This window comes from Schistocerca piceifrons, chromosome 1 (genome assembly GCF_021461385.2).
Source record: "Schistocerca piceifrons isolate TAMUIC-IGC-003096 chromosome 1, iqSchPice1.1, whole genome shotgun sequence".
NCBI classification, from domain to species: Eukaryota; Metazoa; Arthropoda; class Insecta; order Orthoptera; family Acrididae; genus Schistocerca; species Schistocerca piceifrons.
The window spans coordinates 173,564,325-173,585,692 of record NC_060138.1 but is presented as its reverse complement, the minus strand read 5'-3'; the positions used below and the strand labels follow the sequence as shown (position 1 = coordinate 173,585,692).

At 45.5% G+C, this 21,368-nt stretch overlaps 1 protein-coding gene across 1 annotated transcript in view; it reads right to left on the bottom strand.

Annotated features, from left to right (window-relative positions):
- Nucleotides 1-21,368, bottom strand: part of LOC124784259 (G protein-coupled receptor kinase 1) — a 1,113,962-nt gene that overhangs the window by 52,840 nt on the left and 1,039,754 nt on the right. Inside the window, exons 4-6 of the mRNA XM_047254087.1 lie at nucleotides 11,996-12,097; nucleotides 7,556-7,630; nucleotides 7,401-7,462 (exon numbers count right to left, since the gene is read on the bottom strand). Of these exons, the coding sequence (XP_047110043.1) occupies nucleotides 7,401-7,462; nucleotides 7,556-7,630; nucleotides 11,996-12,097 (239 nt within the window). The remainder of the gene's footprint in view (nucleotides 1-7,400; nucleotides 7,463-7,555; nucleotides 7,631-11,995; nucleotides 12,098-21,368) is intronic.

Genomic DNA, 21,368 nt, shown 5'->3' with positions numbered 1-21,368 from the left:
TTTAAATAAAACTTCCACGAGGTGAGAGGCTATGTAACGTCATTTCAGTGATTACACTATCGAGTCAAATTTACAAAGAATTCGGTAGTATGAGCCAACTTATCGGACCCATGGTATCCTCCCCTGAAGCAAGCCGGCCCACAACTGGTGTAACTGACCACTGATGTACTGTGGAAGTAGGGAACTAAGACCGCTGTCGAATCATGTAAGACACGGTTATGCACGAATCGTTTTATTGCATAGAGCGAATTTACAGAGCTTCCACACCGTTACAACGTCAAGAGCGCACTGCAAGTTTCTGCTATTTCTCAAATGTTCAAATGTGTGTGAAATTTTATGGGACTTAACTGCTAAGGTCATCAGTCCCTAAGCTTACACACTACTTAACCTAAATTATCCTCAGGACAAACACACACACACCCATGCCCGAGGGAGGACTCGAACCTCCGCCGGGACCAGCCGCACAGTCCATTACTGCAGCGCCTCAGACCGCTCGGCCAATCCCGCGCGGCTGCTATTTCTCCCCAAAGATTTTCTCCCTGGAATGTCAGAGATGTTTCGACCTCTCGAAGCTTTCGACGTTGCCACATGCCGGACACTGGCACAGGGGCAGAGTTGACGCCAGAGCTGGTCCCACGCACGTTCTACTAGGGACGGATCTGGGACCTTGCTGGCCAAGGGAGTTATCTCAGCATCACACAAACAGTTCACAGAGACACGTGCAATGTGTGGAAGAACACTGTCCCGTGGAAAAATGAAACCACAATACTGTCACTTGAGAGGTAACACGACGACACAGTATGTCCGTGATGTAGCGTTGTGCCTTCAGGGTTCCTTCGAACACTACTAGCCGCTACCTGAAGTCACACTCAATGACTCCACACATAATGACGCTTGGAGTAACACCGCTGTGCTTCTCCAAACTTATGGAACAATGGGACTTCTCTCCTAGGTCATGGCCATACTCGCCGATGATGATCACCTGGGATAGTGCAGAACGTCAGTTCATCGCTGAAGACAGTGAGAGTCATCATCAGTCCATCCAAACACAGGCGTTTGTGTTATGGTGTTAACAGCAGCCTACGCGTGGGATGCTAATTCCCTAGTCCGACTGCTGCTAGGGAGTCTGCTACATCTTGTCGGATGGCACGCACGGATTTGTAGGTGCTTGGTGCACTATACGCTTATCCTTCCTTGTTGTGGCCAGACGTGGTCGAGCGGTACCTTGAGATATTCCTGCCCTCACATCGCCATGTGTCCAACACTAGGCCACTGTCACATCAGAATGCCCCACAAATCTGGAGACACCAATGAGGCCCCTTTCGAACTCTGACAAGTGCTGATAACGCTGCCTCAAACGAGTACACAGCACCTCCGTGTCCTTCATAGTGATAACTGGACAGCTGACGCTATTCATGTTCCTTATATACACTCCTGGAAATTGAAATAAGAACACCGTGAATTCATTGCCCCAGGAAGGGGAAACTTTATTGACACATTCCTGGGGTCAGATACATCACATGATCACACTGACAGAACCACAGGCACATAGACACAGGCAACAGAGCATGCACAATGTCGGCACTAGTACAGTGTATATCCACCTTTCGCAGCAATGCAGGCTGCTATTCTCCCATGGAGACGATCGTAGAGATGCTGGATGTAGTCCTGTGGAACGGCTTGCCATGCCATTTCCACCTGGCGCCTCAGTTGGACCAGCGTTCGTGCTGGACGTGCAGACCGCGTGAGACGACGCTTCATCCAGTCCCAAACATGCTCAATGGGGGACAGATCCGGAGATCTTGCTGGCCAGGGTAGTTGACTTACACCTTCTAGAGCACGTTGGGTGGCACGGGATACATGCGGACGTGCATTGTCCTGTTGGAACAGCAAGTTCCCTTGTCGGTCTAGGAATGGTAGAATGATGGGTTCGATGACGGTTTGGATGTACCGTGCACTATTCAGTGTCCCCTCGACGATCACCAGTGGTGTACGGCCAGTGTAGGAGATCGCTCCCCACACCATGATGCCGGGTGTTGGCCCTGTGTGCCTCGGTCGTATGCAGTCCTGATTGTGGCGCTCACCTGCACGGCGCCAAACACGCATACGACCATCATTGGCACCAAGGCAGAAGCGACTCTCATCGCTGAAGACGACACGTCTCCATTCGTCCCTCCATTCACACCTGTCGCGACACCACTGGAGGCGGGCTGCACGATGTTGGGGCGTGAGCAGAAGACGGCCTAACGGTGTGCGGGACCGTAGCCCAGCTGCATGGAGACGGTTGCGAATGGTCCTCGGCGATACCCCAGGAGCAACAGTGTCCCTAATTTGCGGGGAAGTGGCGGTGCGGTCCCCTACGGCACTGCGTAGGATCCTACGGTCTTGGCGTGCATGCGTGCGTCGCTGCGGTCCGGTCCCAGGTCGACGGGCACGTGCACCTTCCGCCGACCACTGGCGACAACATCGATGTACTGTGGAGACCTCACGCCCCACGTGTTGAGCAATTCGGCGGTACGTCCACCCGGCCTCCCGCATGCCCACTATACGCCCTCGCTCAAAGTCCGTCAACTGCACATACGGTTCACGTCCACGCTGTCGCGGCATGCTACCAGTGTTAAAGACTGCGACGGAGCTCCGTATGCCACGGCAAACTGGCTGACACTGACGGCGGCGGTGCACAAATGCTGCGCAGCTAGCGCCATTCGACGGCCAACACCGCGGTTCCTGGTGTGTCCGCTGTGCCGTGCGTGTGATCATTGCTTGTACAGCCCTCTCGCAGTGTCCGGAGCAAGTATGGTGGGTCCGACACACCGGTGTCAATGTGTTCTTTTTTCCATTTCCAGGAGTGTACCATCCTACCACGCCCGGTAACAAACACTACACACGAACAAAACTAATGGACTCTGGTGGCCAGTCTACGAGTCACAGAGAATTGTAACCCTCGTCATCTACATGACTGTCGATGATGCATACGTGTACGACATTACATTGACATCCGACCATGTCTTCTGGGTGTGTCACCTCTTTTGTCAGGCACGCCTTCACCATTTCAGCCACAGTCCAGCAAGAGCTGAGGATGGCCTCAGAACTCGGGCGACAGTCGTCATTGGTGCCGACATGGAACACCACCACATTTCGAAAGAGACGCTCCATCCCCTACCTATATTTTCCGCGGTTAACATAACTAGTGAACACTGGTGTTCTTTGCCGATTTGAGTGTTGTTTCCCTTAGGGACTGATGCGCAAAACACTGGAATGTCCAGGAATTATTCCTTCTATGTAAATGCGACCTCTGCTTGTTGTTATACGCACAATACAAATTGGCACCTTTCGCAGGAGAGGTGGCGATCACCACGTACTGAAACAGTGCTGCGAAGATGGAACGGTGCGGGGTGAAGAAACCCGGCCTCCTCCTCGCAAGGCAGGCAGGCAGCACACTAGAATCAACACCGCATTCGCATTGCCTACTAACCAAAAGATGCCGGTGCTATATTGCTACAACGCACTGTATTGTTTCGTAGTTAAAGTTGGTAAAGAGCGGAAACAATCCGTAACGGATTGCTGCTGCTGTTGCAATGTCCAATGTCCTCAGGCGGTTGCAGGTGTCAATTGTGGTCAGAACAGTGCTCTGTAGTGATGACTGCATTATGTCGGAGCTAACTGAATTAGAACGTGAGCGAAGTGTTTGAGCTCATGGTAGGCGCTTGCGTACCCAAGATAGGCGTACAGGGAAAGAGGAAAAACACCATGCGCAATGTCACAACGCGGAAGAAAACGTGTGCTGAATGATTGTGACGAGCGCTCACTGAAGAGGATTGTGAGGAAAAATAAGAGGTCGACAGCTGCAAAAATTACTGTAGTACTGGACGTCGCACTCGCCAACTTTGTCAGCACCAAAACAACACGACGGGAGCCTCATAATCATGGAATTGCGCGGCATGTTGAATTCCAAAATTCCATGTATGAGACAGTACATGTGTACATATAAGATTACATAAAATTTACTGTTTGAGAGATAATTGAATCAAAATTTGCACGTTACGTTGTTGGCATTACGTTATTACCTATGATCTGAAATTTTTCTATTTTTTGTCAAATATTTTGATCCAGACGTTGATGGACACTTTTAGAACACGTACCGCCACAAGAGGAACTCTCAAAGGTTACTTTGCCTATTAATTTCAAAATGTGGTAGGATATTCTTAGTATTAGGTTGGCGCATTATGCTCGTAGCACAATAGATACACGTAACAGACACTTTCGTCATCAATAATATATTCTCGTTCACTATTCATAACAGTATGCCAACGCAGTGGTAACTTTTCGAATCCGCGACTTAAGAAATCACGTGGTTTTGAAGCGAAGAACTCGTCGAGCCCCGTTTGGAGCGCATTTCCATCCGGAAACGAAGTTCCTTGAAGGACGTTCGATACATAGCGCAAAAGATGAAAATCTGAGGGCGCAAAATTAGTTGAATGAAGTGGGTGCGGACTGACTTCCCAACCCAACTCCCGTATGGCGTTTTTTGTGTCAAGCAGAAAGCGGGCGGGGGTTATCATGTTGTAACCATCGCTTCATGCAGTCTTCCTGGTTGTTGTTCTTCGATTGTGCCTGCAAGACGTCTCAGTTGTTGACAATAAATGTCAGCAGTGACGGTTACACCTCGAGGAAGTAATTCATAGTACAACACACTGTCGCTGTTCCACCAGATGCATAACATAATCTTTTGTGGATGCGCGCAGGTCTTTGTAAAGGGTGTCGCTATTTGTTTGGGCACATCCGCTCCTTTCTTTTCCTTATGTTAGCATAAAGACACCATTTTTCGTCACCAGTAGTAACGATACAGGATAGGAATGGTCGGCGTTATTCACGAGCCAACTGATGACGTATAAGCAAAGACGCACATATGGGCACCCGCTGATTTTCGTGCTCTTGGCACCATGCTGTGTACCCGTAGACCCGATTTTTGAACCTTCTCCACTGCATGCAAATGTCGCACGATGGTGGAATGATCACAGTTCATCGCATTTGCCGGTTCTCCAGTACGCTGACGTGGATCATTGTGGTTTAAAACATTTAAACGATCTTCATCAATCACCGTAGGCCTTCCTAAACATAGAGTGTCGCTAATGTCAAAATGATATTCCTTAAAACAAGAAATACATTTTCTTGTCGTGCTCTGTCCAACGGCATTATCTCCGTACACGGCGCACATGTTTGTAGCTGCCTCCGCTGCTGAACTCAAACAGAAGAAAATGTCGGAAACGTTCAGATTTCTCCTCTTGGGACTCCATTTTCTAGCATTCACAGCTTCACTCCCTAGCTCCAGATGACAAGATGACAATACGAAAAATCAAATGGCAACACTGAACTACCAATAAAAAATTGCAATCGATAAATAAACCCATGGCAATCAGAATACATAAAAAGAAAAGAAAACGCGACGAACTTACGCTGCAACCTAATAATCAGACAAACAAATCTGTGTACCAGTTTTTTAATATCAGTCTTGGAACTCTGGCATTTTTCTTTTTTCCTTAGCAATTTTTATTTCACAATAATGTCAATAAATTTTACAGTTACACACTTTGAAGAACTTTGTGCCACGAACAGTTATATACACCAGTAGCAAATTTCACCTTTTTATCTGGAATGGTTTTCCTTAGACACTGGTTCAAATGGCTCTGAGCACTATGGGACTTAACATCTGAGGTCATCAGTCCCCTAGAACTTAGAACTACTTAAACCTAACTAACCTAAGGACATCACACACATCCATAACCGCGGCAGGATTCGAACCTGTGACCGTAGCGGTCACGCGGCTCCGTTAACATTGGTCCTAACCATGCATTTGGTCTTTTTCGTCTTCACGTAGTTGTTTTCTTCTAGTCTGAACGTTATGTCGCGCCCTTTTGGCGATATCCTTCACTGGCATTTCAGAACCAGCAACACGCGTATCATCAATCTTCTTCAGTAGGTTTTCAGAGAAGCAACCTGCGCAAATCCTAGTCTCGTAAGGGTCATGATTCTTCCAGTGTTACCATAACTGAACACTAGACAAGCATCGCACAAGAAAATTTTGACAATATGAGACAAGCAAAATTTTCTCTTTGGGTGTCTCTTCCAAATGAGGTTGTTAAAGCTTTCGTTTAGATTGTGTGTCCCACTGTGTGTGCATTTCTTTTATAAATCGTAACTAATCGAATCGTTAATAGGCTCACAGCCTTCTATACTCCACAGATGTCGTCTCTAGTAGCGGGAAATAATAAAATACCGCAAACATGGACAGATTCGCGTAGAAATGGGGGCGTAGGCTGCGCGTTGGTTGAAACAAGATTGCTTTTACAACATTTGTAGCACGAATTGAATTCTGAAAATGGTCGATAATATTACGGACATGCTAGAGAACTAACTGGTGGCGAAAAATTTCATCTTTGATTAATTTTACCTTCTTCTCCTCTTAATCTTCGACTATGGAGCGATGAAAGAAAGTGACTTGGTCGGATGAGCGTTGTTTCATACTGCTTCCAACTTCTGACCAAGCTTACGTCCCAAAAGTGAAACATGGCAGGATCGGTGGTGATTTGCACAGCCATATCATGGTACTCCAAGGTCTCCATGGTAATGTGGAAGATCGCAATACTGCCAAGGATATGTGACCATTCTGGCTCAACATGTCAATCTCATGGTACATTGTTTGTTATACAACGGTGATCCAGTGTTCCAAGACGACAATACCTCTGTTCACACAACTCGCATCGTCCAAGGCTGGATTTTTTTGAGCACGGGGATAAATAAATTGTCGTACCTTCCCCGGACACCACAGTTACCAGATCTCCGTATTATTGTGCCTTTGTGCTCTACTTCGGAAAGAAGGCTGAGTAATTGCTACCCATCTTTATCGTCGTTACCGGAATTTGCCAATAATTTCCAAGAAGAATGGTATAACAACCCCTCCAAAAACATGTAGGACCTGTATTTATCCATTCCGAGACGACTGGAAGCTGTCTTGAATGTCAACGGAATTCCTAATCCGTTTAGTCAAGATAATGTGTTTTCGATGTTTCTATATTTTTATCCCCACCCCCGTATTCTCTCCTGCACAACGCACTTCATCTCTACATAACTACTGCGACGTACATCAATTTGAACTCTCGTCTCCCTACAATTTTCGCCCCCACCCTCCCCCCCACCACACACCTCCATCAATTACCAAACTGACGTTCCCTTTATGTCAATGTGTCCTTTCGAGCGATCCCTTCTTTTAGTCAGGTTGTGCCACAAATAGTTCGAGAAGGTAATTATCTAACCGGCCGATTAGTTGACTTACAAGAAAATATTTTGCAGCCTTCAATAATTTACGTGTGGTATCGAAAATAACTTGACTAGAAGGTTACCTTTCTAAAAACTTCTTGAAGGGTTCACCTCGTAGATGGTTAAAGATTTCTTCTATGTATGGCTGTAAGGAAAAGAAAATAAATGTCGTAGAGCTTCTAATGAATATTACACGGAAAAATTTTCAAACAAATTAAATTCTTAAGTAAATACTTACCTCAAATAAATTAACAGGAACCTCGTTTTTCATTAAATACTTCTGTACATGAGCAACTGCCTCTTTGGAGTAATCCTGCAAATGAGACAGAGCAGTACATTATTTTTGTTAGGATTGCATCAGATGTACCGATTTACGGCGTTTAAATTTCTCAACACCTTATTTTTTAAGCAACGTCAGCTGAAAACTATTGCCTGCAGATGCTTCCAAATGGTTGGCGATCTTTACGTAGTAGCATAACGGAAATGGCTCTAGATTCATCATAAAGCATTATTGGTCCATATAACAGTTATTTATATACTATTGTTGAAGGAACTTTATTAACAGAGAATGGCTGAGTGCTAGAGGACCGCGTGGTCATAATTAAACTTTCCCTATTTAACAAGTTATAACACGGAAGCTAGTTACCGTACGCGTATCGAACTTGGTAGTATTAATGTCCAGAGTATGGGCTGCATGATTTCCATGCGTCACAGCGCCACCGTCCAGTTCCAACTATTGCCACCAATGCCGTGATCAGTCATCGTAACTCATAGTTTCACACACCTTACCAGTCGCAGTGCACTTGTTAGCGTATCAGTAGGAGCTTAGACAAATGGAGCAGAGTATTACTGGTGAAGCTCTATTATCAAAACAATAATAATGCTGCTGCTGCATTTCCAGAATACCGCTGGCTGAAAGGATTAAGGAAGGGTCCTCTTTCTTCACCTGCTGTGCGGAGCATGATGAAGTTCCAATCAATTGGAGTATTGGGTGTCGCTCCGGGAAGTGACTCACGACCGTTTGCAACACAGGTGGTTGATGAGATCGCTGTTGTTATGGCAGACAACGCTGGGCGCGATTCCTGATCGTCAGGCAGTGCGCATACTGTGTCACGACAGTTGAACATTCCGCGGTCCATTGTACGGATGGTGTTTGGAACAATTCTCAAACGGTATCCGTACAAGATCTATACCGTACAGTAGCTTGCATCACAGGACGCACAACGACGTGTTGACTTCGCTCTGCACTTTCTTGAAAGGACTGACGTCGACGAGGGCTGGCCCTGGACCATCCTATGAACAGACGAAGCTCATTTTTCTCTGACGGGTGAGGTGAACACACAGAATCGCCGAGTGTGGGGATCTTCACATCCAGTCACTGTTCATGCAGTTCCTCTGTATGGTGAACGTGTCACCGTATGGTGCGGCTTCACGGCTATATTCATCATTGGCCCATTCTGTTTTGAACAGGTTGGTGCTCAAGGATCAAAGACGTGCAGTGTGACTGAGCAGTGTAACTGCGATGTGCTTCGTCAGTATGTCATACCCGCCGTACAGGAGAGATACGCATTGAACTCAACAGTTTTCGTGCAAGATGGGGCCCCACAGAACATTGATCGTAAAGTTCAGCTGCTTCTCCGAAACACATTAGGAAACCATCGAATTATCAGCCGACCGTTTCCAAATGCTTGGCCGGCACGATCACTTGATCTCACTCCCTGTGATTTCTGGTTGTGGAGCTACGGGAAGGACAGGGTTTACCGGGGGAACATTCACACATGGACTGATCTGAAGCGCAGCATATACCTACGGACATGCTTCGTTCTGCTGTGCAGAATGCAATCCCGGACACTGACGGGCGCCATATTGAGCCCCTTTTGTAGCAGTAATGGTACCGGTATGTAATGGTATGATGTACCGTAGCAGCACATTAAAAGTGTTTCAATTGAATTGATTCTTCATTATTTTTCTTTCCCACACCCTTGAGATTAATGCTGCCAAGTTTAGTGCTCGTACGGTAATTAGTTTCCGTGTTATAACGTTTTAAATAGGGAAAGTTTAATTATAACAACCCGCTATATATATATATATATATATATATATATATATATATATATATAGGGTGTTACAAAAAGGTACGGCCAAACTTTCAGGAAACATTCCTCACACACAAATAAAGAAAAGATGTTATGTGGACATGTGTCCGGAAACGCTTAATTTCCATGTTAGAGCTCATTTTAGTTTCGTCAGTATGTACTGCCTCGATTCACCGCCAGTTGGCCCAATTGAAGGTAGGTAATGTTGACTTCGGTGCTTGTGATGACATGCGACTCATTGCTCTACAGTACTAGCATCAAGCACATCAGTACGTAGCATCAACAGGTTAGTGTTCATCACGAACGTGGTTTTGCAGTCAGTGCAATGTTTACAAATGCGGAGTTGGCAGATGCCCATTTGATGTATGGATTAGCACGGGCCAATAGCCGTGGCGCGGTACATTTGCATCGAGACAGATTTCCAGAACGAAGGTGTCCCGACAGGAAGACGTTCGAAGCAATTGATCGGCGTCTTAGGGAGCACGGAACATTCCAGCCTATGACTCGCGACTGGGGAAGGCCTAGAACGACGAGGACACCTGCAATGGACGAGGCAATTCTTCGTGCAGTTGACGATAACCCTAATGTGAGCGTCAGATAAGTTTCTACTGTACAAGGTAACGTTGACCACGTCACTGTATGGAAGTGCTACGGGAGAACCAGTTGTTTCCGTACCATGTACAGCGTGTGCAGGCACTATCAGCAGCTGATTGGCCTCCACGGGTACACTTCTGCGAATGGTTCATCCAACAATGTGTCAACCCTCATTTCAGTGCAAATGTCCTCTTTACGGGTGAGGCTTCATTCCAACGTGGTCAAATTGTAAATTTTCACAATCAACATGTGTGGGCTGACGAGAATCCGCACGCAATTGTGCAATCACGTCATCAACATAGATTTTCTGTGAACGTTTGGGGAGGCATTGTTGGTGATTTCTTGATTGGGCCCCATGTTCTTCCACCTACGCTCAATGGAGCACGTTATCACGATTTCATACGGGATACTCTACCTGTGCTGCTAGAACACGTGCCTTTACAAGTACGACACAACATGTGGTTCATGCACGATGGAGCTTCTGCACATTTCAGTCGAAGTGTCCGTACGCTTCTCAACAACAGATTCGGTGACCGATGGATTGGTAAAGGCGGACCAATTCCATGGCCTCCACGCTCTCCTGACCTCAACCCTCTTAACTTTCATTTATGGGGGCATTTGAAAGCTCTTGTCTACGCAACCCCGGTTCCAAATGTAGAGACTCTTCGTGCTCGTATTGTAGACGGTTGTGATACAATACCCCATTCTACAGGGCTGCATCAGCGCATCAGGGATTCCATGCGACGGAGGGTGGATGCATGTATCCTCGCTAACGGAGGACATTTTGAATATTTCCTGTAACAAAGTGTTTGAAGTCACGCTGGTACGTTCTGTTGCTGTGTGTTTCCATTCCATGATTAATGTGATTTGAAGAGAAGTAATACAATGAGTTATAACATGGGAAGCAAGCGTTTCCGGACACACGTCCACATAACATTTTCTTTCTTTGTGTGCGAGGAATGTTTCCTCAAAGTTTGGCCGTATCTTTTTGTAACACCCTATATATATATATATATATATATATATATATATATATATATATATATATATATATGTGTGTGTGTGTGTGTGTGTGTGTGTATGTGTTTGTTCGGACATGGCTGCCTACTAATGAAAAAAATAACTTACTCGAGTTGGAGTTTGTCTCCAATCAATAAATAAACAAAACCGGGGAAATGATCCTGAAAATTTCATTAACATAATGGCTATATTATTATAAATTTCAATGTGTGATTAGAAAATGTTGGCTGTTTTCGTTTAAACACAAAAGAGGAAGTTGTTATTTCTGTTTTTAAATCAAGCACAAAACAAGTATTGTGAGACCACATAACAGAAGGCTTAATAGCATTACAAGAACTGCTGGAACTAGAGTGGGTTGGAAGGATGTGGAAGAGAGGTTCAATTAGCAGTAGCTGGATAATGACTAAAGCTGAAGAGGAACAACAACAACAAGAAAACTACCATCATTTTATTTCTGCTTCCAAAGAGATTAATTTTGTGGAAATATATCCGATTATGATGTACTTGAATTAGATTTTTGCAGCTGCCGCACCCTTCCTTTTATTGTATTGTAATATGCCTCACTTAAGCGCTCTATCTGTATGTAACAAATGTAAGTAATGTAAATTACCAACCCGTAACGGATACTGGAAAAAATCCGTTACTGCATTAAACAGGTTCTTAAAGTGGGCACCACAAGAAATATGACTACAGTGTTGTGTTTAATTGTCATTATCACATACAATCAGAATGTATGGGAAGTATGAACACGGATGAAGCTATGGTGATGGGGAGGGCATCTCCTACAAAAAGCATCACGACCACTGCTCGACGGCGGCTGGCTTTTGTTTTAGGGGCAAACATTGCTTCAGAGCAAACTACAGTATGTGTCACTGGAGGGTGGAGTGCGCACAGATAGCTACATTACAACACGTAAAAGAACACAAAAAGAGGGTATATATAGCGCAGGCAGAAAGTGCGCTACTCACATGCGAGTGGGCGAGCAACTCCTTCATAATGAAATTGTCGTAAATTTCACGGGCGAGCTTTCTTCTCTCCTCCACGCATTCCAGTTTTTCGAACTGCTTTATCTGTAACAAAAAGGAACAAAGTCCATAAGCGTACCCATTTATATCAAGAGCCTATAAGCAAATTACTAATCTATACTAATAATAAATCTGTAAAACTGTTGTGTCTGTCTTCCTGAATATGCTTCTCCAAAACTGATAGACGAATTTTCGTACGGTTTTCGCAGGTAACTCGAGCATAGTTTGGGGATCTGAGAAGCCTTTAATTCAACAAAATCAGATCACGGAGAAAAATATATCGTTATTGAAAGTTTTATCAACACTAATATTATAAATGCGAAAGTAACACTGTCTTGAGTTTTGGCGTCAATGTTGCTGAACCGATCTCACTGATATTTGTTATGGTGATAGCTTGAACCACGAGGGAGAACAAATATGCTATTGTAAAAAGTGTGTGATACAAGAGACTTAATTGATTTCAAGAATATTCCGCAAATTTACTCTCTGACTCGATTTTTTATCATATTTTTGAAAATGGTTTTATTGGTTGATATTTGCTACGCGGTATGATTGACGGTAATCGATACAATGCTTAAACTATGCTCCTCAGTATGTTTAATCCATACTTCCACAATATTTGTTGCATTACGTATACGTTGTGTAACGTACATCTATTTTAATTGCACGATGCAAAGACACGCGCTCCTGCCCACGACCCTCTGTGAACACTGATCGGCAGCGACGCTGCGCGTGCCGACGCAGCGTGCGATGCGACAGCTTGGGACGGGGGAGAGCTACGCTTACCCGGACAGACACGTGAGGGCAGCTGATGTTATTGCACGGTGTAGCTTTCTTACTCACTACCAATCATCATACCAAAACTTTTGATATGCAAGCGCAGCCGCGGGTAAATTTAATTAATACTAAAAGAAGGAAGAGTTAGGCTCGATTTAAAGGTGGATTTGAAAATTCATCTTCTTAAGTAAAAATACAAACAAAATCAAATCTACAGTCGATGTTCTGGAGTTTTGATTACGTGTATGGTGTTGAAATAAGCAAAGAAGCTTAATTTCTCTCCGTGGCGCCATTTTCCCTGCATGCGTATAACACCATCTCTATACATCAGCAAATATTCTGTCCGGGAGCTCCTATGCAAAGATAAACAGGTGTCAAAGTAATTGCAAGACACACTCAGAAACTTCCAAATTATCTAGTTACTTAAGAAACAGTGCCACTGGAAGCTTCTAAACGGTGGCATCAACGAACACAGCGACTGTAGAACCGTCTCGGACAAGGTTATCGGTCTCGCCCACTACTTTCACAGCCAACCAATCCTAGGGTACACAGTTGCACCCAACACAACAGGCAGTCCAAATTTTTAATCGCTGTCCGAATATAACACTAACTAGAGATGGTCTGAACTTAACGTAACTTCACTGCCTGCCAAAAGACATGCTCGGATGCCAATGTACCCTCGAACTTGTACATGTACACACCATCGGCTGGTAAGTAGATGGTTAAAGGAAGTGTAATCCTCTGTGACAGGTAGAGCAGCCACGGCTCTGAGCACCGTGGGACTTAACATCTGAGGTCATCGGTCCCCTAGACTTCGAACTATTTAAACCTAACTAACCTAAGGACACCACACACATCCAGCCCGACGCACGATTCGAACCTGCGACCATAGCGGTCGATCGGTTCCAGATTGAAGCGCCTAGAAGCGCTCGGCCACACCGACTGGCCCGAGCAGCCACGCTAGTTCTTTAGTGTTATTCGTGTTTAGCGTTGTTACAAGGCTTGGTAGGGAGTAAAAGGGTCGCGGACAGCGACAGATGTCGAGTGATTACTGGGGATAACACAGAGATGCCCTGTACACGTGCAAGACAGAATTATCAGCATCTCACAGACTTTATAAGGAGCCTCATTGTGGGTTTCCATTTGGCTGACTGTTGGAATTGTGCAATATTCTGATTTGTGGGACAGTCGGAAGTGACAGCGGCCCGATGTCGGGACACAGGGCGACCTGAGGGCAGGCATGCTCGTAAAGGTTCTGCTAGATAACATCTGATCACCACAAGACACGATTGCCATATTGTGTACCATGCACATCGTAACACCTTCAAACCCGTGCCTGCCATCGGAGAACACGTAATCCTACAACATTTTATGTCACCTGCGCCATTGGCGAAAGACTAGCAACAGTCGGTCTAAGGAATTACCGTTCCACGTGTAGGCTGCTGTTAACCCCAAAACACATACGGCTGCGTCTGGAGTGACGACGAGACCGGGAAGCAAGGACTGGTGGTGAATGACATCTCAACGCGTTCAGCGACAATTCGTGGTTCTGCATTATCCTAGATGGCCATGGTCGGCGAGTACGGCTGTGACCTGTGGAGAGGTCCCATGCTTCCAATGTTTTGCAGTCACTGTGGTGTTACTGCTGGTGTCATCGTGTGGGGAGCCGTTGGGTATGACTTCACGTCGCGACTTGTAGTGTTCGAAGGAAGGTGTGCCAAAAAAAATGGCTCTGAGCACTATGGGACTTAACATCTGAGGTCATCAGCCCCCTAGAACGTAGAACTACTTAAACCTAACTAACCTAAGGACATCACACACATCCATGCCCGAGGCAGGATTCGAACCTGCGACCGTAGCGGTCGCATGGTACCAGACTGAAGCGCCTAGAACCGCTCGGCCACCCTGGCCGGCAAGGTGTGTCACGGACATCCTATGCCTTCATGTGTTACCTCTCATGAGACAGTATCGTGGCATCATTTTTCAACATGAAAATGCCCTTCCACACATGGCACGCCTCTCTGTGATGTTGAACACTTGGGGGCAGCTAGACCCCCCAGACTGCTCTCCGATAGAACATGCGCTGGGATCGTCTCAGGGCCTGTACGTCCACGATATCATGCACCTGTTACAACAGTTGTGGACCAGCTTGCCTCAGGAGTGGATACAATGGCTTTACGAAACCCTTTGCCACCGAATCAGTGCACGCATCCATTCCAGGATGAGTTCAACTTCATACTGACAAGTGAGCTTATACTGCCAAGAAGTTCTTTATAAATTTGACTCGATTTGTGATCATTGAAATAACATCACATAACCTCCCAATCTGTGAAGTTTTATTTTGTTTCCTCCAACCTTGCTGGTGCGTCATTTATTTTATTGGGGCAGTGTACTGAAATGACACTGTTACCGAAACGTACTCATTCAGCAAATAATACGTTCCACGCTGGACCCAATGAATAGCTTAGGACTAATCAAAAGAAAAACAAGGTTTCATTATTCACGTATTTTTTGTATAGCAATGAAAATACAGTATTACCTAATTTTTTAATTACAATGCTTTTTTCTCGCTGATAACATTTCAGTAATTCTAAACAATCAATACGATTCGGGACTTGTGCGAGGGCCATCCAGAAATAAAGTTGCCCTTTATTTAAATAACCGTTTTTATCCGGAAATATAGCGCTGGGACGATACAGAATTTGTAACAATCACATCACGACCGAACAAGTCTCTCAGACTGTTATCAGTAACGCTGCAGCAGTGTCTGAAAATGGCTGCTCTTATTTTTTCTTCTGCCGACTGCGAGGTTCCAGTTGTGATAAAATTTCTAAACACATGAAATATTGCGCCGATAGAAATTCATTGTCGGTTGCTCACTTTACACCGGAAACTAAACAGTAGAGTCCGCGCACAATACCGTGGCCGGCAGATGCGCAATCGGCAGGACATGCGTGGGGAGAGCAGTATTGGCCGGAGTGGCGGGCATACGGTGAAGGGAAAGGCTGGGCGGGAAGTGCCGTTCTAAACTGAAGCCTACGCTCACATTTTTGTAAGTAATACGTGGAGCTCTTCCACACCCACACGTGCATGGTGACTATTCAAAAAGATCTGTCACCTCTGCTTTGTTTAGTGTCTAAAAAGAATTCCGCTGAAAATGCTGGGATTTATATTCGCTTGGCTTGTTAACCATTCATTACTTTATAGCAGCGTCTTGAGTGGAACCTACACATTTCTCTGTTGCCACGTTAAAATCATCTTCTTTTACCAAAACACAGCGGAGTTTACACACTGTCACCTCATTAACATGTTGAGCAGAAGTAATTGTGAGAGAATTCTGGAACAGTGTTTTATTAAGCGAAGAACTGAGGAAAAGTAAGGTCAGCAGCTCATGAAAAAGCGCATCCTCAGTACAAAATAATCGTGTAGTGCATTCACTTACGTTGTCCCAAAACCCATAGCATTTCTCGTTTCACTAGCTGTCAATAGCCTCTACAAATTACGTTCTTTCATCGAAAAAGTCTGCAGTTAGTCGAATAACATGGCAGATAATGAAGTTTTTTATAATAACAATATTGCAAAATACTCTTCTCTTTGCATGCTATGATTTGCCAAAACCTCATTTCAATAGCTCAAACCGTTTATGAAATCTAAGGAATGCTGTGGATATTTCACTCTGGCTTTATCACTGGCACAGCGCGGTTCCAGAAGAGTGTGCGACATCAGATCAATTTTTCGAGATTGGTGATGGATAGAGATCTCCACTTAAGTCTAAATCCGATTTTTCAGTGCAAATCTTTTTGGAATCTCGCGCAGTGTGTTATTTCCATGTAAATACCAAAATAATTATGACCATTAACGAAATGATGGGCACATCATTATGAACCTGACATACAAAACTACAAGTATCGCAAAAATGATTTGTTTTTTTTTTGCGAACAACTTCTTAAAATCGTTTGAGAAAGATTGCAGGGCGTGCACCCGATTCTGTCACTACCGACAGGCCAAAAGGTGACAAACACTGTCGGCCTCCCTTTTGAACAAGCGCTCTGGACGAAAATCGGTCACTGTGCATTGAGCGCCTTATCCTGAGCGGACCCTAGCCGATGTATTGGCGTTGCAGTGGACCTCTGGCCAAGACATAGTTCAGAACAACTGTGTTGGCGCAGAAAGTAATGTGGACAGTGTCCTGAGACAGCAAGGGCATTCTGCTCACCGACAACCTGCCAAGAGTTGAAACAATGATCACTGACCGTTATTGCGCAACACTGGGGAAATTGCGATGGTCCATTTACAACACGAGAATCGCACTACCCATTGCATGTGTTGCGCTGACCCGTGGTAACGACCGTCAACATACGGCTCGCAACAAAACTGTTCTGGAGAAGTTACGCGGGGAGCTGTTTGGTCAAACAGTGTCCAGGAAATTCGTATCCTCCGATCAGCATTAAAATGAAAGCTGAAGACGACTGCCATATGAAGGTTTCATTAAAAAATGGCAGAATCTACGAAGTGGAAATATAAATGTTGCTCCCAAGATATGACAATTGCCTCTTTCCAGCCGTGATTATGTCAAAAAATAACTCAAAATTGCTATATCTGTAGCCAATACAATTTTTCACGTAAATCAGTTTTCTTTTTTTAGAAATATAGGGAAACTATATTTCTGGATGACACTCATAGTTTCTTGCAGTCTGGATGTTATTCACGCGTCTGCAAAGTAAGAGTTTTCGTTCCTCGAGAACGATCAACTGCAGCCGTAACTCATACATAGCTTAGTTATTTATCAGGCATACCAACTGGAACTCCAGTATGACGAACAGTGGACGCCGACTGCAGTTAGGAGGCACAATGGTATTGTACTGGGACTTTACGACCCCACAATATACCCTACGAATGGCGGACGAGCGGATGTCCCTGACACCGCACTCCTACGAACAGTGGGAAACCGCGTCACAGCAACCACGCAAGTTGCGCTGTCGTCTGACAACCTCCAGGTGTTTTTCCATCTAAAAGTGATAGGCGAATGAACGGCAAGCCGCAGACGGCCACTGGGTGAAGTAGATTTGGAGTAGTTGAGGTAAAACATGGAAGGGTCACTTGATATTTTCCCTGACGTCAAAATCGCGGCATAGACGAGGCGATCAAGAGTTTCACCGAGATAGCTCTACAGGCTGTGGACGCTGCGTCCCCCAGAGGTCATCATAAAGGACAACTCGCGACAGCTACCCCATAAATAACTGAAGAGATTGCGCACAAAACCCGGGTATTCCGGGAATGACAATTGACGAGAAATCCACAAGGGGCGGGGGAGATAGCCTCCCTCCGAATAGACGATGGTCCTGCCTGGAGTACGACAAAGTACTTCCTGAAGAAAGGCCAGCGCATTCCCCCTTTACATGCCGCCGATGAGGTGTCTGCGAACCTGACGTCAAAGCCAGTGCCTTGGCAGACGCCTTCGCGGACAACTCCGTTCCTCTGTCCACGGCCCCATGGACGAGCAACACGTACATCTAATGCAGCAAGGGCTCATGGCCTTCCTTGAAGTCCAGTATGAAGACGAAATAGAAACGATAACATAAGAGGTGGTCGAAGCGCAGATCAGTCTCCCAACCCCAAAGAACGCCGGTGGAAACGTCAAACTTGACAACATAATCCTAAAACACCTATCTCCTAATGCCCTCCGGCTCCACATAAACACGAACAGACAGGCAACTTCCTTGCTCCATGAAAGCGTGCAGAGGTGATTGCATACCGAAACAGGGAAAAGGACACAGGTTCCCCCAAAATTATAGGCAAATCAGTCTCCTCTCAGACATCTCCAAGGTCTTCAAGAGGCTGTACATAAAGAGATTATTGCAGCATGTAGAGGCAGATCTAATCTCGCCTGAGCAATTTGGTTTCCAGCGCGGACACAGCACACAACATCAGCTCCTACGCCTTGCTGAGAACGCGATGTGTGCCTTGGAGCGTCGTGAGTGCTCAGGGAAGCGCTTCTTGATGTCTCCAATGCCTTTGACTGTGTGAGGCGTGAGAGCCTCCTCTACAAATTATTCGTATTGGGGGTACCGACGCCGCATGTCAGGCTCATTGCGTCGTACCTCAGGAATTGGAGTTCCTTCCATGTCCGCGTCGGCGACGGTACCAACGGCCAGACAAATAGTAGCGGGAATGCCGCAGGGGTCCGTCCTTGGCCTCCTACTGTTCTCTCTCTACACCTCCGACACGCCAACAGTGAATAGGGTCGCGTTAGCACTGTATGCAGACGACACGGCTCTGTACACGAGGTGTCCCAATGCTACCGTGATGCACCGACGTCTACAGTTGGCATGTGATGCGCTGGGAGTCTGAGCAACCAAATGGAGACTGAAATACAACTCCACCAAAAGCCAGGCTCTAATCATAACGAGGAAAGAAGTCCCTACCAACCTCCAGCCAGGGAGATCATGGGAGTCATCAGACTGGTCTCACCAACCAGGGATCCCTTCATTCCTCCAAGCGTTTGTGATGTGAAATTCATTGTGGGGTCCTGCATTATCCTGCTGGAATATACCGTTTGGTACCCAGGTCATGAAGGGTATGACTCGCAAAATACTGTTGGTCATTCAACAATTATCAAACTAGTCCAGTGCTGGCCGGAGTGGCTGAGCGGTTCTAGGCGCTACAGTCTGGAACCGCGCGACTGTTACAGTCGCAGGTTCGAATCCTGCCTCGGGCATGGCTGTGTGTGATGTCCTTAGGTTAGTTAGGTTTAAGTAGTTCTAAGTTCTAGGGGACTTATGACCTCAGAAGTTAAGTCCCATAGTGCTCAGAGCCATTTGAACCATTTAGCCAAACTAGTCCAGTTGTCAAATCCAACAGTTCCCCACACCACAATTCGAGGATATGGAGAAGTGTGGAGTTCGAGAATCGCTACTTGCTTGACCTTTCACTGGGTCATATACGAACACGTTGCCGTAGATCTGATCGAAGACACTCAACACTGAACGCCCCACAATGTTACTCAATGTCCCAGTTGACTCTGGCTCCATACTATTGCAAGTATTGTTTTCTGTAACATCTTACGAGCGCTAAAAGATGCATGTCAACTAGAGATCTCAAACCAGCTTCCAGTAATACGTTCATGACGGTTCTTGGTGACACAAGGCCTGTAACCCCTGTCCAGATTTAAGCTGTCGTCATCCATCTATTCGTCAACGACAGTCGGACAAGCCCACCATATTTTCGTGGTGTAGTCCTGGGAGGACCCGCGCCTGCTCTTCTTGCCACACTGTTGCCCTGAGTCCAACTCGTCAGCACTCGTTCTGCAGGTACTGCCCTGCAGTCAACTGTATGTGCAATCTGTCCCTATGGTGTTCTTTCGTCGTTCAGGCCAATGATTCGACCATCCCCAAAGCCCGAAAGATGACAGTAAGATGCACGTGCAAGTCGTCTGGGATGCTGCGTAGCGATCTCTATCTGACTGGTTCCAGTAATGTAAGATACAGCAAATAGCCATCTGCAATCTCATCATTATTCATCTGCAGGAAAAGCTGTGATCAGGATCACCAAATCCCACCGGCCTTTGAAATAATGGAGTATCATTGTGGTAGCGTTCGGTGAAGGTGATCATGGCCCAACACATTCCACTGTAGATAGTGCATATGAAAGGCACTTCACTGGATAAATTGTCTTGAGTCAGCTATACTACAACTGGAGCAGTCGACCACAAAAAATTGTTGGAGAAAACAGCTGAAAATGGTATACACTTATTGCACTTGACTTTCGTTTGCTTTTGGCGTGACAATATCCGAGGCGTGTCTAGCAAGTCTGCGTTATATAAATTTCTTTATTATCCCACTCTGTCTGTGGCAAAGTGAAAATGACGCATACAATACTCCTGCATCAGTTTGTTATCAACGTTATACGGAATATCGCTACCCCAGCCCGCGAGTTGGGGCAAACTAACACAAGAACACTAGGCTCCCTGTAATGTCTCTTGCACACGTCTCTCCGCGATATTTTCAGAAATTTTATAAATTATATAACTCAGTACATATCTCGAAATATCTCTTCTTATCTTACCGACTATGAATGCAAAGTAGTTTCAAGCCCAATTATTCCTTGGAGCGTCCATTTACTCCATGGAATAGCTTCTCTGCTATCTATGTTTTCTCTTAGGAAAAGAATGAAGAAATTCTTGCCGATTAGTCGTGAAAGAAGGAGGATGTATATGTATGTATTATTGGGCTAGTCGCCATCTTGATGAGATTCTGTATGAGAACGAATTTAATACATGAACTAAACTAAAGTAAGTGTGTTCGCGTATTATTTAACTGATTATTATTGACAGTGTCTGCTTACTACGCTGTGTTGCACGGGATCAGTGGGGAACGTCTGATTTACACTGGACGAACCTGCCGTTTTGTATGCTCAAGATATCCAGTTATTTCAAATAAATAGGCTAACACGGTCTTACCAGCAGATCTCCGGTCTTCCCCATGTGATCACCGAAAGTTAATAATTATTACAAATGTTTCCAGGAGATCGACTGACAATT